General features: G+C 52.8%; 1 protein-coding gene across 1 annotated transcript in view; it reads right to left on the bottom strand.

The window, feature by feature from the left end:
* PIK3R6 (phosphoinositide-3-kinase, regulatory subunit 6) overlaps positions 1 to 17,008 on the bottom strand; it is a 38,889-nt gene that overhangs the window by 13,252 nt on the left and 8,629 nt on the right. The window contains exons 7-15 of the mRNA XM_012655643.1: positions 16,819 to 17,002; positions 11,885 to 12,047; positions 9,792 to 9,878; positions 9,092 to 9,515; positions 8,628 to 8,706; positions 7,565 to 7,687; positions 4,664 to 4,774; positions 752 to 842; positions 365 to 435 (exon numbers count right to left, since the gene is read on the bottom strand). Coding sequence (XP_012511097.1) covers positions 365 to 435; positions 752 to 842; positions 4,664 to 4,774; positions 7,565 to 7,687; positions 8,628 to 8,706; positions 9,092 to 9,515; positions 9,792 to 9,878; positions 11,885 to 12,047; positions 16,819 to 17,002 — 1,333 coding nt within the window. The remainder of the gene's footprint in view (positions 1 to 364; positions 436 to 751; positions 843 to 4,663; positions 4,775 to 7,564; positions 7,688 to 8,627; positions 8,707 to 9,091; positions 9,516 to 9,791; positions 9,879 to 11,884; positions 12,048 to 16,818; positions 17,003 to 17,008) is intronic.

Here is a 17,008-nt window from a genome sequence, read left to right as displayed (position 1 = left end):
CCCCTGCCCTAAGAGTCTTGCCTGTGTCACTGAGGTCCCATAAGGGACTAGCAGACAAAGGCTCACAGAATTCCTAGCCCCAGAGAGCATGTTCCACCTTTCAAATACAGAGGGAAAAAACCCCAGTGACATCAGTTCAAGCATCTGGTCAGCTACCAAGGAAGATATTTTTGAGCAAGGAGCCAGCCCCCTTGTTCTTTATATCAGATCACTTCCTTGTCTAGAAATAAGGTAAACTTAACCCCCAGCCCTGCAAAACTCTCCAAAGGCTGGGACATTCTAGGGGCAGCTTCAAGAAAAGGGGCAGAAGGTTCCTTTAGCTTTGTCTCCAGGCCACCTCCTGACCACACCCACGCACACTGACCTTCTGGTAGCACATGGACAGCTCCGCCCCTGGACCCTCAGCCATGCCTCTCCTCCTGGGCGAAAAACCATCTGAGGGGAGATGAGAAGGGGCTCAAGAGCGAGGCTCCCAGCCCTCTCCACCCCGACTGCCCACCTCACTGAGGGCCGGAGCTGGTTCGCCTGGGCCTCCCCCTGGACGGAAAGGCAGCACCTTGGGGCCAGGCTGCCTTTCAGTCTGGGGGAGCTTGGAGGGGCCCAGGACAGCCCTGGCATTCAGCAGGTGTGGGACAGAGTGGTGGTGGGGGGATATAGGCGGACGCAGGTATCATTAGGTGAGAGGTGAGAGGAACGGGGTGTGGGGGAAGCTGAGCCAAGGCGACATTGACAAAGGGAGGCAGAGGCTCACCTTTGGGAAATTTGGAGTCTTGGATCTTCACCTTCAGCTCAGTGAGGAAAATGTCTTCTGTAGGGTCTTGGCTCAGGTCGCCGAAGAAGATCTGGAGAGAGGAAGGGCGGGAGGTTTGGAGAAGGCTGACTCACTAGGCCCCGGACAGCTCCCCGTACCCCCGCAGTCCGAGGATGTGGCCGACTGGGAAAGTGTCCAGAAGTGGGCAGGTGGCCCCACTCGCCCTGCCAGCGCTGCAGGCTGCTTTAAAAACTGCCTGGGTTCGAATCTGTCTGTATCTATGGCGATACAACAGATTTATAAACAGTGCAAGAAACTTACTGAAAACCCAAACCACCTGGTAGCTGCTACTGTCTAACTGGGAGGGCAGGAGCAGGGGACAAAGCTCACTTCAGGGAAGGATAATGAAACCTCTTGCAGACACTGGCCGCAGAGCAAGGACAGAAGGCAGAGCTCAGTGCTCGGAAGTGCACAGAGAAGCCAACGCTGTGCAAGCAGAGGGCGTGTGACAGCTGATGTGACCCAAGGAGCCCTGGTGGAAATCCCAGAGGAGGAGCCCCAGAGAAAGGCGGCAGGGAAGAGGGGAGGCCGAGTGTGGGCGGCAGGAGACAGAGGGCATCCCAACAACGTGGAAGAGTGGCCAAAGGGTTTTTGAGAACAGGGATGTGGGAAAGAGGAAAGCAGCCCCTGGAGGCTGGGAGCTGGCCTGGCACTCACAGTGAGACCACGGCGTCCTGCTGACCGTCAGCAATTCACAGATGCCAACATCATTAGGCAAGGCCACTGTGTGAGTGCGACGGATCAAGACAAAAACCAGACACTCCGGAACACGTGCTGCCATCCCCTGCCCTCCCATCCCAGCCAAACATGAGTAACCGCTGAGTCCTTGGCCTTTTCAGTAAGAATCATCGAGATCCCCCGTCAGAGAATTACTCCCACGTCCTGCCAGCAACCAATCCCGAGCACAGTCCTGCCTTTTGGAACCCTCCCCCAACCCACCCAACACAAGCCCCCTCCGAGAACACGTTCTTTCTAACGGCCTCTTTCTGCGATGCGTCCTGGTCCCCCGTGGTACGTGTCCTCCGTCACCACAGCACGACAGCAAACCCACCTTCATGCAGCTACAGCTGTGCTCCGGGTGCCACGTCTTTCATTTTAAGTTATTCGTGTTGCTGAGATGTTTACTCTCTTTACCGTCTTGAGAGGCTTTTTAGTTTGTGTTGTGTTATTTTGTTTTGCATTCTTGGAAATCAAAGAAAGGGCTTAAATTTAGGTCAAAACCAGGAAGGCGTGTTAAAGAAAAGACCTAGCACAGGACACAGAGCGAAGAACAAGAATTTGGGAAGACAGAAAACTGAGGCAGAGGGGGCCACGAGAAATCCTTCCCCGGGTTCTCACAGGTGTCACAGGGGCCAGGGGTGTGGCGCTGGGCCTTCCCTGGAAGAAGGAACGAGGCATCAAGCACGTAGGAATTAGATTCTCAGTAGCAGGTGACCTGGACTGATTTCTGGGATAACACACCCGTGTCCAAGTCTGTGTTGCAGTGGTTTGCTGTAGGAATATGAGCAGGCCGGACCTGGGAGCCAACAGGAGGGCGAAGGCACAAAGGAACAAGGGACCAAGACCCAGGAGGGCTCAGGAGTCCCTTCTGTTCAGACCTTGTTCTGCGCTTGGCCCTCTGTAGGCAGTTGGCCCATATTATCTCAGCACCCCTAGAAGGAAGGTGTCATTAGCCTTATCTTAGGGGCCTGAAAACTCAAGCTCGAAGGTGTTACGTGTCCCATCCAGGGTAGAAAGTGTTAATAGCACAGCTGGGGTTCTCATCCATGTTCTTAACCACTGGTCGGCATCTTTTGTGTGCTGACCTCGCCCTCCTCTTCCCCTACCTCTTTACCATATTTGCTAGTCATCTGAATTCTCGAAAGAATCCTATGGCAGGTGAAGATTATTATTCCTGTTTTAAATATGGGGAAATTAATTTTAGAGAGTGCCTGTGACCACACAGCCGGTCAGTGAAGGAAGTAGGAAGCAAAGCCATGAGTGTTGTCTGCCCCACGCTGCCTCTGCCTGCACACCCAGCGGCCCAGCCAGGCCCCCGACCACACCCCCCCCCATACACACACACCCACACACACTCACACACACTCACACTCTCTATTGCATTAACAGCAGGAGCTTCAAAGATAAACAAAATGCAGTCCCTTATCCCAAGGGATGCCTGTGACATACCTGCAGGTCTATGACAAAGTGCCGGAGGAAACGCTATAGCTGTGCCCAGAGCACTATGGAGCACAGAGGAGGAGCAACCCCCCCGCCCAAGCTGGGAGGTGAGGGGAAGAGAGGTCAGGGCAGCGTTGCTGCGTGACTGAGAGTGGAAGAGGGTGAAGGGGAGGATGTGGGGTGAGGGAGAGAAGGGCATTCCAGGCCCAGGGCCCGGCACGAGCAAGGCGTGCAAGACCTAGATGGAATGAAGGGACCGGCTGGGCAGAGTGGCAGCTCTGAAGGCAGCAGAGGAGGCCCCACCAGGGGACAGTGTTAACAGGAGTCGAGGGAGGGCAGCTTCATGAAGGGGGAGATGTGTGCTTTCATTTTTCTAACTGTGACAGAAGCTTGGCTATTATACATTTAATTATAAGAACAAAGAAAACATGTGGTGGCCGACTGTCCACTGCAGTAGAGAGGCCCAGTGAGATAGGACTGGAGAACATCCTCTGGGCCTGGCAGTTTGGAGGCCGTTGGTAAATGGCTTCAGAGGAGCCAGCTTGCTGTTTGAGGATCGGAGGGGGATGGAGGGACATGGACAAGGCGGAGAGAAGACCGAGGCCTGCAGGAAGTCTGACCTCAGCGTTTTCCTCTCCCAAGCCTCCATTGCTGTGCACACCCTCAATGGGAAAACAAATGGAACTTCATAGGCTCCAAAGGTTGTTTTGTTTGATATAGGTCACCAAGACCGAAGGAAGGGGAGGAACAGGTGAAAGGAGGTGAACAAAGGAGGAAGGCGCAGGAGGAGGTGGCTGCAGCCGAGTCGGGGGCAGGGTGAAGGGGTTCGGCCTGCGCTGCAGGAGGGCCACGTCCACTGTGACGATGGGAATGGGTGTGGATGCGTTGCTGGGTGTGCAGGAAGTTTAGGGGGACCCAATGGCCTCTGCTTTTTTAGTTCAGTGGAGTGGGTGGAAAAAGCATTTGCCAAAAGAGTGGTGAGGATTGGAACAGCCATTGTTCCGGAGGACCAGGGAGCTGCCGAGGGGGCACCGTGGGCCCCGCCGAGGCTGGACACCTCAAATGTGGAGGGACATCGAGCCAAAGGGCTTTGGATGTGTCTCCCCAGGTGGTGCTCGGAAGCCCAGGTTTAGCAAAGGTAAGGTACATGGGAGACCGGTCTGGGCGTGGGTGTTGCTGGAGGCGAGACAGCAGGAAGGGTGCAAAGGGAAGTGGGGGGCAGGTAAGAGACTGGTGCGGGGGAAACTGGCAGGAAAGGAGGACAGGCAGCAGCGCTGAGGGGAGGTGAGCAATCAAACTGGCCTGAGGTCTCGGCTGAAAAGGGGTGTGGAGGTGAGAGCGCCTCGAGCAATGGGAGTTCTGACCAGAGACTGGAACAGAGTTCAGGATTTCCGAAGTAAGTGTTTCCTGGGGATGACTTCCGCAGCAGCCTAGCCCTGGCTCCCACTCCTCCAAGAGGCCACGTAAAGAAGTCTACTACTGCTTGCGTTTGAGGTCTTAGAAGTTAATAATGATCTGATTCATCCAGAAATTAAGAAGGTAAAGTTAACAACCAAGACAGTCTGGGTGTGTTGCATTCATGACTTGCAGCCTGGTGACCGGGGTTTCCCCAGAGCCAGAGTATTTAGGCTATGGGCGCTGGGGCCTGGCAGGCTGGCATGGCACCCTGGGAGCCCCAGGTGGGGTGCTTACCTTGACCATGTAGATCTGGAAATAGATGGGTTGGGTGCCCATGCGAACATAGTAGGTGATGACATCCAGGAGGAAGGGGTCCACAGTCCGGGACGTGTCCAGGGAGGGAGACTGTGAGGGAGACAGGGAATGTCTTCAGCCATCTTCCTCCAGGCTACTGTGGGAGGTGCCATTTTCTTAAGTGAGAAACTCCAAAGCCCCCACATACTTTCTGGGATGCACTATTCCGGCTAGTCCTTCAACACGTTTCAAACCTTTCCTACCCCCTGATTTCTACTCCTTATCAAAATATACCTGTCCAGAGAGCCCCATCTCCCCAAGGAACACAAAGACATATTGAACACCTGTATGAGTAAGGCACTGTGCTGGGTGCTTGGGGTGACAAGAGGCTCGAGCGTATAACTAATGATGAAAGAGTCTGGTTGGGATTCTAGGTTTAGATTGGCTACTTGCCATTAGCGAGGTGGCTGTGGGCAGTTATTCAAACTCTTTGAGGCTTTAGTTTCCTTCCAGAGAAAATGAGATGTGGAACCACATGATCTGATGTCTCTTTCAGCTCTAGTGGTCTGTGGATCTATTAATAAACTAATTAATGTTTGCATGTTATTGGGAATGGACTATGTCCTCGTCCTGCAGGCCCTCCCTAGTCCCACACAATTCTAAAGCATAATGATTGGGTTTTTCAGCAAACATGACAGAAATTTACATCGAATGTGATAGTATCAGAGTTTGAAAGAAATTCAGAGTTTATCTCATCTAATTCATATCCAATCCTGTAAAATCCCTTCTGACTCTCCCATCTGGTCTGTTGGAATACTGTTCCTTTCAGAAAGGTCACACTGAGGAACTATGAACTTATTCTGATAATGCTGTTATTGCTCATAATGTTTCCAGCCTCTTCATGTGGAAACTGCTTTGGAGTAAGCATAAGGACCATGCAAATTGTTAATTATAAGGGAAAGGAAAGCAGGGAAAAATCGAAATCTTATGTGTGTCTTGGCAGGGAAAAAAAAAGCTACCAACAAAGGAGCACCACTGAGGCCTGCATTAAGTGTTCCTCCTGTGATGTCCTCCAAGTTTCCGAGAACAGTATTTTAATACCCAGCTAAGAGGTCTTCTGTGTATACGCAAAGACATTTTCAGATTAGGTATAATTCAGAAAGCATGCACACCCCAAATATCTTTATTTGAATAAAATATATAAGAAGATAACTCAATCGGTCAAGTGCTAAAGCAAAATGGAGAGCTCAGTAAAGTGGCAAGTAAAAAATAAACATGTAAAAGAAGGTAAATTGTATGTTGTGTGATTTTACAATTTAAGAAGTGAAAATAAATAAATAAATATGTACAAATCAATAGCTTCCTTTTATACTAGAAGTAGCAACTACTCAAATATGATGGGAGAAAGATAGCATTCACAACAGCAAGAAACATTAGCAAATATGAGGGGTAATTTTAGCAAGAAATGGGCAAAAGCTGTATGATGAAAATTGTACCATTATACTGAGGGATATATAAGAAGACTTTAATAAATGAAAAGCTATACCATGCTCCAAGAGAGGGAAACTTAATACATTAAAGATACTAATTCTTTTCCAAATTTCAATCAAAATCCCAATAAAATTTTTAAAAAATAAAAACAAAACTTGAAGTGAAGTTCTAACGTTTATCAGAAAAGATAAATAAACAAGCATAGTCTGAAAAGTTTGGAAAAAGAAGAGTAATGGGGTGGGCCCGCTCTGCCAGATATTAAAATATAAAAGTGCCAATTTGTACAGAAATTACTAGCTCAGCGAGAGAGAACAGGTATCCAGAAATAAACTTGAGCTTGTGTAAGAATTTAGCAAACGATAAAAGTGGCATTTCAAATTGATGAGGCAAAATGGTTTATGCAGTAAATAGCTTTAGGACAACTAGCTCAACATTTGAAACCAAACAAAATTACATACTTCACACTAAATGCTAAAGTTAATTGCAGATGGGCTAATTATTGAAATGTAAACATTGAGATAGGAAAAGTGTTAGAGTAAATTATCAGTGAATATTGATTTAACCTTTTGAAGCATGATTCCAAAGGCAGAAACCATAAAGAATACAAGTGCTACATCTGACTACATAAAAATATTAAACTTCTGCAAGTCAAAAAAACTGATAGGTAGGTTACAGAGCGGGAAAACTGCCTGCAACATATAAGATCGCAAAAAGGGTACGATTCCCTTAATTTATTAAAGCCTCTTCAAATCAGTAAAATATGAGTTCCGTCCCCACTGCCAGTCGTGGCTGTGTGTGGCGGTGTGGTCCTGGTTGAGAGGATGTGCTGCCAGGTTGCACGTGGGATTCTACCGCTCATTTTGTCACTTCAGGCAAGTTACCTAATCTCTTTCCGCCTGAGCTGCTTGATCTAGAAAACAGAGATCGCAGCGCCTACTGACAAGAGCACCTCTTCTGGGCTGCCAAGGGCACGACATGAGCTAGTCCCTCCTGCAAGTGCTTAGAACAGTGCCTGCCACACGGTGAGTGCTCAGGAAACATCATCTGTTAACAATCACCAAAATGTGATCGCAGGAAGCTCTCAAAAGAAGGAATATAATTGGCCTATGCATTGATTAAAGAATATTTTATTTCATTTTTTCCGCTGTGGTCTGATCCAAAGTTGGTGCCTGGTAAGTGTTCCGAGTGAATTCAAAACCACTAGCCAGTTAGGGCTCCTCTGTCACGTTCCCCTCCTGCCTCATCCTACCCCTGAGGCTGACTCTAGATGTCAGGGGTCAAGTGCAATATCTGGAAAAACAGCCCCCTGCCACGCCCATTCCACCCTCCCTGCCCAATGGTGTCTTCTGCCCCCACCACGCCCACACGCCGGGCCCGCCTCTTCCCACCCTGTACCATGGCTGCCCCTACCATCTCAGCCAGCTTGTGGATGGCGGGGCACAGGGTGTTGACCGTGCTCTCGTACCATGGGTCCGCACGGCCCAGGAACGCGGCCAGCTCCCCCAGCTCGGGCTGCCTGGATGCTGCAGGCTCCTGGGGGTAAGGGGATGGGGCAGACCCATCAGGCCCCTGCTCTCTGGCACCCTCTTCCTGGCCAGAGGGGCCCCAGGCCCCAGGGGCTATCGGCCTAGGCTTTGTGAATATGGTCAAATCATTTAACTTCTTGGGGCCTCAATTTCTCCACATGAAATTATTGTTCTGTTCTACGAACTCAGATGAAGCTGAGATACCCTTTGCCGAGGGCCACTTTCAATGCCAGGGTCACTGGAAAATGATCCCCAGACTTACAAGGGGAGAGACAAGTATTGCTGTGACCGTATTGCTCCTCCATGGGAAGCGGAGGGTGCAATGGAAGGTAAAACCCGCCAAGTGCAGCTACGTCTCCTCGGCTAGATCAGCGGGTTTCCACCGCTGGAACTTTCCTCTCATGTGGTCCCAGGAAGTGTGGGAGGGAGTGTGTGTGTGTGTGCGTGCGCGTGTGAGAGGAGAGAGAGAGAGAGAGAGAGAGAGAGAGAGAGAGAGAGAGAGAGAGAGAGAGAGAGAGAGAGAGAGAGAGAATTCCATGTTTGAGGAGGAGAAATTTGCAACAAATTCCGTTACAGAAACAGAGAGAGAGAGAGAGAGAGAGAGAGAGAGAGAGAGAGAGAGAGAGAAAGAGAGAGAGAGAGAGAGAGAGAGAGAATTCCATGTTTGAGGAGGAGAAATTTGCAACAAATTCCGTTACAGAAACAGCAAAGAGCTGGCTGCCACCATGAGGGAACCTATCTTTAGCCACTTCCAGCCCCCAGAGCCTCCGTCTGTGGCTTCTGAGACAGGAGACCCTGCAGGTCTCTCCCAGCCCCACACTCTCGGGATAGTGGTTCTAGTGCCTGAGCTGGGGACACAAGGCCGCGGGTGTTCCCCTGGCCAGCCCCGCCCCTCCTCTCCCAGTCCCCGCTCCTGACCCGCCCCGCCCCGCCCCCAGCCCAGTCACCTCGGGCGCCAGCACGGGGATGTAGTAGAGCTGCAGGCTGAGTCTGGGCGTGAGGCAAAACTTCTGGCTCTCCCGTTTCCTGGCAGTGGGCAGCAAAGCGCAGGGGGTAAGAGCAGGGTTTGGCTTCAAACATACTCGGCTGATCCTGGCTCTGCCATTTATTATCTCTTGACTCTGGGCAGTTGACGTCAGCTCTCTGAGCTCTACGTTCTCATCTATAAAATGGGCAGAGCAACGTCCGCCTTGCAGGGTGCCGATGAGGACTCATGGGCTAACACCAGGCAGCAGCGAGCGCGGTGCTCGGGGTGGCCACGCATGGGGTGTGCTGCAGGGTCCTCCCCTGTCCCTCCCTGGCCTCTGCCTCCCGACCCTCTCCTGCCACTCTTTGGTCCTTCACCAGCCTGTGCCAGGCTCCCCTGTTCCCCTGGCCCACCCCCACCCCTGCCGCTGCCTAGGGGCCCTACCGGAGTCTGTGGTAGGACTGGGCCAGGCGCCCCAGCATCCTGTCGTCCCCCAGCACCAGCACCCGGGCCGTGTGCAGCCGGGAGACACCAGGCAGCAGTTCCCCATCCCCACTGGGCCTGCCTGTCCTCCGGTGCAGCCCTGGGGGCCCGTCCCAGCTGCCAGGCATCAGGAAGTCCGGGGGCCACGCACGCTTCTTGATGCCCCCTTTGCGCTGCAGCCCGGCGCGCTCCATCTCAGGACTGCCAGGGGCAGATGGCTCATTAGCCCCCAAGGGTAGGTCCCGCTCGATGCCGCTGTCGGTGGACAGCACGGACACCCGGGCCAGCTCCTGGTCTGGACGGAGGCCCTGCAGATCCAAGGCCTCCAAGTCAGCACTGAGGCGCAGCGGGGACCGCGGGCGGAGGAAGAGCACCAATTCCTTCCCTGGGTGGGGGAGCAGGGGACCGTCAGGGCCATTAGGTCACATGAGGCTGGCGGCAGCACCCCACCCCTGTGTCCAGCCAGCTCCCCACAGAGGACACACAGACACAAACACACGGACAGACACAGATACACATACAGGTACACGGACACACACAGACAGACACAGATACACACAGAGACAGATACACAGACACAGACACACACACGCACACACGTAGACATGCACCCCCGTTTCCAGCCGGCCCCCGCACAGCAGTGGATGGCATGGGCACGTACAGAGCTGCTCCTCGCCGGCCCACAGGTGGAACGTGATGCCGGGGCTGGGCAGGGGGACGCCGGGTGGCCGGTCCTGGACAGGGTCACCTGCAGAAAAGAGCGGGCTGTGGAAGCCACAGAGGAGAGGGGTGTGGGACCCTCCTCTGCCCTCCCTGCCCTGCCCAGCTCCTGTGGGGAGGCCTGGAGGGGTGGCAGGGACCCTTTCCTTCCCACAACGGGTCTTGTGGGGTTGGCCTTTCCATCCATGCCACCACCAGCTCTTCCAGGGCCCAACAGAGCAGCTGTCCCCTCCCTGCCCAAGAATGCCTGGCAGCTCCCTGTTTCCCACAAACAAGCCTCCAGCTCAGCCCTTAGGAGCTGTCACAAACCAGCTCACAAGGCCCTTTCCAAACACTCTCCCCACTTGGCCCCTGCCCCCAGCCTTGGGTGTTCTGTAAATGCCCTGTGCACATCCAGATGAGGCAGGAAAGACCTGTCTTTCTCAGCGCTGCTTCCAGTGTCCACACAGTAAACACTCAATTAACATCTGCTCCTCTCGGTGATGCTTACAAGACCTCATCAGCAAAGTCCAAGGGCAGGAGGAAGCCTGGGCAGCCCAGGGGAGAGACCAGGGCCAACACTTCTCTCTGCTCCTCCTCCTAGAATCCTGACCACGCCAGTGGTCCACGGTGGTCATTCCCTCCCAGCAGACCTTACACCTGCCAGGCCCCTTCTGCTCACCTGATCCATTTCTCTGGATCCTGCCAATGACCCTGGGTGACAGGTAACATTATTACCCTCAATTTATAGGGAGGGAACTGAGGCACAGAGACGTTAAGTAACTGGCCCAAGGTCAGAGACTAAGTGGCAGAGCCAGGATTCAAGCCTGGGCAGCCCTGCTCCAGAGTCCATGTTCTTACCCACAACACTGTGCTTACAATCACTGTCCCATACTGCCCCCTGTAGCTGCAGGGGCTCAGCAGAGTGCTGGCCAGTCATTAAGATGCACGGGGCAAGTCTGGGTGGGAGACAGGTGCCGCCAAGTGTGGCAGGGGTTGAGGGTGGCCCATATGGTCTCGCCTGGTCCCTACAGAGTTACTGCTGTTAGCAAGTGGTACCCAAGAGGAGCAAAGGCAGCTTGGCCCCGGGCTTGCTCTAGCTTCATGAGCAGGCATTGCCATGTGGTGGTCAGAGGCAGTACGGGATAGCAAAGCAAAACAAAAGCAGAAAATTGAGAAGATGGAGTCTGTAGGCAGGGGCTGTCTTGCCCACCTCACCCTGACTTCTGCGGCTTCCACCTAACCTCGGCTGCCAAGTTGAAACCCCAGGGCTGGCACGCTGACCTCTGCCAGCGGTTTCCAGTCCTTAACCCGGTGCCTTGTAACTACAGGTACATGATCAGTGACTGTGTGTTCTGGGACAGGTAGGCTGACACATTCCACAGGTACTTTGGGCTACCATGAAACAGGACCCAAATCAGAACCATCCTACAACAGCCAGGAAATACATATTCGGGACATTTCTCTAGGCTATTTCAGACTCCCCCATCCACATGGAGCTGCACGTCGGTGTCCGGTATTACCGCAAGGCACAAAGAGGAGGGAAGTGTGTGGAATAAAGAGCCGCGACAACAGGCGTAAATGATGTTGACCATCTGCTATTTTAGATGCTCTGTACGTGGTCTTTGTTCCACCAGATCCTTTGGTTATTACCACAGAGTGGTAACTAGACAGCCTGGATTTGAATCTTAACCTCTTTCTAACTCAGTTTTCTCCTCTGAAAAATGGGGGTAATAATGGTTTCTATCTCCCAAGTTTTGCTGTGAGGATTCCATTGATTTAGTACGGTATGTGCAATATATTTAAAGTGCTTAGAACAGCAACTGGGGAACAGCATGTGCTCTGTAGGTTTCAGCTGTTGTCATGACCAAATCACCCACCTTCCTGGCCCCGTCCTGCCAAGCCCTGGGCTGCCCCGAGGCCCCGGGAGCAGCCAGCGTCCCGCCCTCAGCTGCAGGCAGACCCGTGGCACGTCCGGCGCTGCTCTCTGGCGGCCCCTGCTGCGCTGCCCCCTCCCGGCCCCTCGCGGGCCCTGTCCGGCCGCTCGCCGCTTACCGCCGCAGCGCCCCCTCGCGGCCGCCGGCCCCAGCAGCGAGCAGTAAATCTCCTCCAACCTCTCCAGATGCTCCGCCCGGCTCGGGCTGGCCTCGCTGGCCGTCTGCTCCACGGCTGCCACCACGGCGTGGAAATAGTGCTCCAGGGTGCGGTGGGAGCTGGTCTGTCGGAGAGCGGCGTCAGAGCCTAGGGCCTGGCCCTGCACCCACGCACCCCACCTCCCACCCAAGTCCCTAGGGCCCTGGCAGCCCAGCGTGGCACCTCCCCTCTGCCCTGGGGGCCAGGAGGAAGCTTCCTGCAAAGGCTTCCGGACCCCATATCCAGGGCCCACTCTTGCCCCGCCACAGCTGTTGCCCGATACTGCCTGCAGGTGGGGGTCCCTTCTGCCGGTCACACCCTGTTCTGGGAAGACAGCTGGTGGGCTGAAACATCTGTAACCCAGAGGGGCAGAGATGGCTGCTGCCACCCTCCAACCCGAAAGCATCACCAAGCACTTGGATCAATATTCTGCCCCCTCCCCACCGAATGTGAATTCCAGGAAGGCAGGGATTTTGTCTGTTTTGTTCAAGTCTGGTCTCCTAGAACAGCTCACTCTGTGCCAGGCACTGTTCTAGGTACTGGGATATAGCAGTGAACCAAACAGAAATAGGATCCTGTCTTCATGGAACTTATAGTATGTGTGTGTGTGGCAGGGGGCAGGAGATAAAAAAAATAAGTAAAATGTTTAGTATAATACATAACAATAAGTGCCGAAGAGAAAATACAGCAAGGAAGGAGGATGTGGAATTTGGGGGAGGGGCTGAATATTTAGACTGTGTGGTCTGGGAAGCCTCAGCTGAGAAATTGACTCAAAGTAAGGACTCAAAGGAAGTGAAGGGGTCAGTGCTGCAGATATCTGAGAGAACATCCCAAGCATAGAGAGCCCACATGCAAAGGCCCTGGGGTGCAAGTTTGCCAGCCATGTGTGAGGAGCACTAAGGAGGCCTGTGTAGCTGGAGCAGAGAAAATGAGAGGGAGAGTACAAGGAGATGGATCGGAGAGGAAATGAAGAGTGGGGCAGATCATAAGGGTCTTGTAGGCCACTGTAATGACTTTGGCTTTGACCCTGAGTGAGATGCTATAGAAGCTATTGTAGTGGTGACCCCGATTCCCACCTTCAGGACTGAGGCACTCATTAGTCCTGCTGCTGGGAGAACTGGCAGCTGGAACGCTCAGCTGAGTCTCCAAAATCACCCTCAGTGGAAGAGAGGCATCTCTCCAAGGACATGCCCCCTTCCTGGGGACAGTCTACATCCAATGCCTAGTGGATGTGGAGGCATACAAGCCTTGCCCCCTACCCTAATTCCAGAAATCTCTAAAGGCCAGCTCAACTCCACAGCTTCCCATAGACTCAGCATCTACATAACAGCTTTGTTTCTCCCTCCGTCCCACCTTGCATCCTTCATGCCCCATGTGGGCTGCACAGAAGCTTCCACATCAGGGTCTGCTTCCCAGGGAAGCTGCTCTGCAGCAGAGGGGGAGCCGTGGGGACGGCAGAGCAGAGATGTGGCATGACCCGACTCATGTCTTAGCAGCTACAGGGTTGAGAAGAGATTGCAGAGCCCCACGGCAGGGGCAGGCGGCCAGGAGGCACTGAGGCCGGAGTGGTGGCGGTTGAGGTGGTGGGAAGTGGCTTGATTCTGCCCACATTTGAAGGCGGAACCAATAGGAAGGAGCCTGCCCCAAGGTTTTTTGCCGGAGCAGGTGTAAGAATGACGTGCAGTGAGCTGAAATGGGGGAGAGGCTGTGGGCGGAGCTGACTCTGGAGCTCAGTAGAATGATGGCTTCTGGACAAGAGGAAAATCAGACCCTGAGAAGCAGCAACTGGCTCAAGGTCACACTGCCAACCCACAGGAGAGCTGGCTCTCAAAGCTGTGTCCTGACTCCCTTCCTCGGCCTGGTTCCCGTGTCTCTCTGGAAACCCCTGACTTCAAGGCTTAGCAAAGAAACCTCCCCTAGTCCTTGCACCCCTGACCTCCCGTGGGGCAGCCCTACCTTGAGACACCCCCATCTCCAGCACCCAGAACACAGTACAGAGGGTTAGAGAGATGGGGTGTCCCAAGCTGACCTCCCAGTCTGGGGACTTGTCAGCTGGTCCTGTTGACACATGGGGAGACCAATCTACTCCCCATCTGGGTCTCAGACCAGGCCCTCAGTAGACAGAATGTGGGCTGAGGGTCAGACAAGTCCTACCTGCCAGGCAGGTGACTGGCAATGACACCCCTAAACCTGCCTCAAGAGGCAGAATTCCAGAGAGGGGGGCTGAGTCTCAGGGGCGTGGGGCGTGGTGGTCAACATGAGAACCCCAGGCCAGGCTGATGTCCAGGAGCCCCAGCACCCAATGGGGGGTGCCAGGGGACTGTGAGGACCCCTCTAACGCTAAGCTTCCAAGGGTCTCTAATTTCAGATCAAGAACACCTCTATAATCTCTCCTTGCTCTCCTCTGCCCCCTCCCCGAATTCTCTCTACACAGAAATCAAGACTCAGAGCAGTGGGCTCTGGATAAAGAGAGGTGGGAGGGGGGGATATAACATTTTGACTACACCTAAAAAAATACAACTTTTATTTTCGGTGTTTCTTTTTTCCATTGCAAAATAATGTATGCGACAGAGCTGTGAGTTCTAGCCCTGAACCCCACCCATTCCTGATCTGGCATCTCTCAATCCTATCCCATTCCTGCTACCCTCGATCCCAGCTCACCTTCATTCCTAACCCTACCCTGAACCCCAGCTGCCTCCAAGTTGGGGATGGTGTGAGTCTTAGGGGTGGGTTATCTATTTCCCATATCACTAAGGAACAAAAATCAGCGCTCTTGGCTGGGCGCGGTGGCTCACGCCTGTAATCCTAGCACTCTGGGAGGCCGAGGCAGGTGGATTGTTTGAGCTCAGGAGTTCGAAACCAGCCTGAGCAAGAGCGAGATCCCGTCTCTACTAAAAAAAAAATAGAAAGAAATTAAGCAAACAACTAAAAATATATAGAAAAAATTAGCCGGGCATGGTGGCACATGCCTGTAGTCCCAGCTACCCAGGAGGCTGAGGCAGTAGGATTGCTTGAGCCCAGGAGTTTGAGGTTGCTGTGAGCTAGGATGACGTCACAGCACTCTAGCCCCGGGCAACACAGTGAGACTTTGTCCCAAAAAAAAAAAAAAAAAAATCAGCGCTCTTACATGTTTGACTTGGCTGTGTCAAAATGATGCCTACACTATGTCCTGTCTTGTGAGCCAGAAACAACCACCAGAGCTGCAGGAAGGGGAGTGGGAACTGCTGAGTTAGCAGACAAATGCTGGGTCAGGAAAAATCCTCTCTTCCCCACCTTCCTGAGAGTCGTGGCCAAATGCAGGGAGAGGGGACAGTATGGACATTAGGGGCCATACATGTGTGCTGAAACCAAGATGAGGCCTTAGGTATGAGTTAGTGGAGTGTGGGGGCATTGTCCCACATGTAGCTGTGTGCTGCGAACACCTACAGGGGATGCTATGAAAGCAGTAGAAGTCAAGGATGGTTGGGTGGGGGGAGTGAGTCGAGAACCCTTGATAGGCCCAAGCAGGTGGGTGACCACAGAGGAATGATGTCCTAGGTATAGGAAAGGTGCTCTTTGAGAAAGAGAATGACAGAAAGCAATAAGCATGGTTTAGGAGGGACACAGCCGTACGTGAAGGGAAGGACCTGCCAAAGAAAGGAAACGAGCAAGAATTAAGACTGTGGGGGATTCCCGGAGGAAGAGCAGTGAGTCCAGTGCATTTCGATGGGCAGAGCAGGGTCTGAGTCATGGGCTGGGGAAAAGGACTGACCCCCTCACTTCCTGGGGCAGGACAGGCAGGGGATGGCTGAACCCTTGAGGGTACCCCCCAGTCTGGGTGCCTAGCCCCTCCTGCAGCCCTGAGGAGTAGCTGCTCAGAACCTTGGCCATCCTCCAGTCCAGCCTTCCAGCAGCCTCCGCCATGCCACACTGCAGAAAGTCGCCTCTGACAGGCAGCAGTCCCCCACCCCCACCCAAGAAGTCCAGCACCTGGTGCCAACCCTTGGCCCGAATATCTCCAACCTGCTGGATTTCTTGGGTCACACATAGGGGACTAAGACTGAGTCAGAGAGGAAAGCTAGGAAGTAAGTGCTGGAATAGACTAAACACTTAACAACAGGAACAGGGGATTGGTTAAATAAATAACAGCATACTTATAAGAGGGAACACTGTGCAACCTTTAGAAGTACATATTTTCCAAGGAAAATATTTCCACCTGGCGTATTTCCAATGGCACGGGAAAATAAGTACTATAAATATGCATAGATGCATACATATGCATACATATATAGGCAGTGTATCTTAATAAAACTGTTTATGGTGTTTGGTGTCCCAATTTGTTAGAAAGGAGATGGGGAGGCTGGAAAGCAATCGAATGTAAGCTTGACGTCAGCAAGATCTGGGTTCAATTCCTGGCTCAGGCACTTTGCCTCTGTGTGACCATGAGTGGGTTATCAACGTCTCTGTGCCTTAGTGTCCCCATCTGTAAATGCAGATGATAATAATTTTATCCATTTCACAATGCTGTGGGGAGAATTTTGAACTGTGATAGATGTAAAGTGTTTAACACAGCTTCTGGAACACAACAGATGTTCAATAAACAGTGACTGTTTATATCATTATTATTGTCATTATTCTTAAGGGACTATAACAACATGTCCATTGTGATTATGTCTGGGTCGAAGGTTATGAGTGATTTTTATTTTCTTCTTGAGCTTATCTGCATTTTTCAGCTTTTCCTTAGTAAAAGTGTATGAATTTTTATTTGAGGTGGGGGGAGTGATATAAAACAGGAGAAGGCGGACAAGTAGAGTGAGTGATTGGCATGAATGTGCAGGGACCCGGGCTGGAATCCGGGGCTGGGGTAGGGCATTTACCTGCAGCTTCCTGTGCAGAGCGCCGGCGTGGCAGGCCTCCCCCAGAGCTGCCTGCAGGGCGTGGGAGACCACGTGGCGCATGCAGGCCTCTGGTGTCTGCTGCTCCTGGGCCGCCTCTATCTCCAGGAGCAGGGCGCTGCACACGGAGGCAGACACCAGCTCGGGATCCACGAAGAGGAACACTCTGTGG

The sequence above is a fragment of the Propithecus coquereli genome, unplaced genomic scaffold (assembly GCF_000956105.1).
Source record: "Propithecus coquereli isolate 6110/MARCELLA unplaced genomic scaffold, Pcoq_1.0 Scaffold482, whole genome shotgun sequence".
In the NCBI taxonomy this organism is placed as follows: Eukaryota; Metazoa; Chordata; class Mammalia; order Primates; family Indriidae; genus Propithecus; species Propithecus coquereli.
The sequence above is the reverse complement of the archived record's forward strand: the minus strand, read 5'-3'. Positions and strand labels throughout refer to the sequence as shown.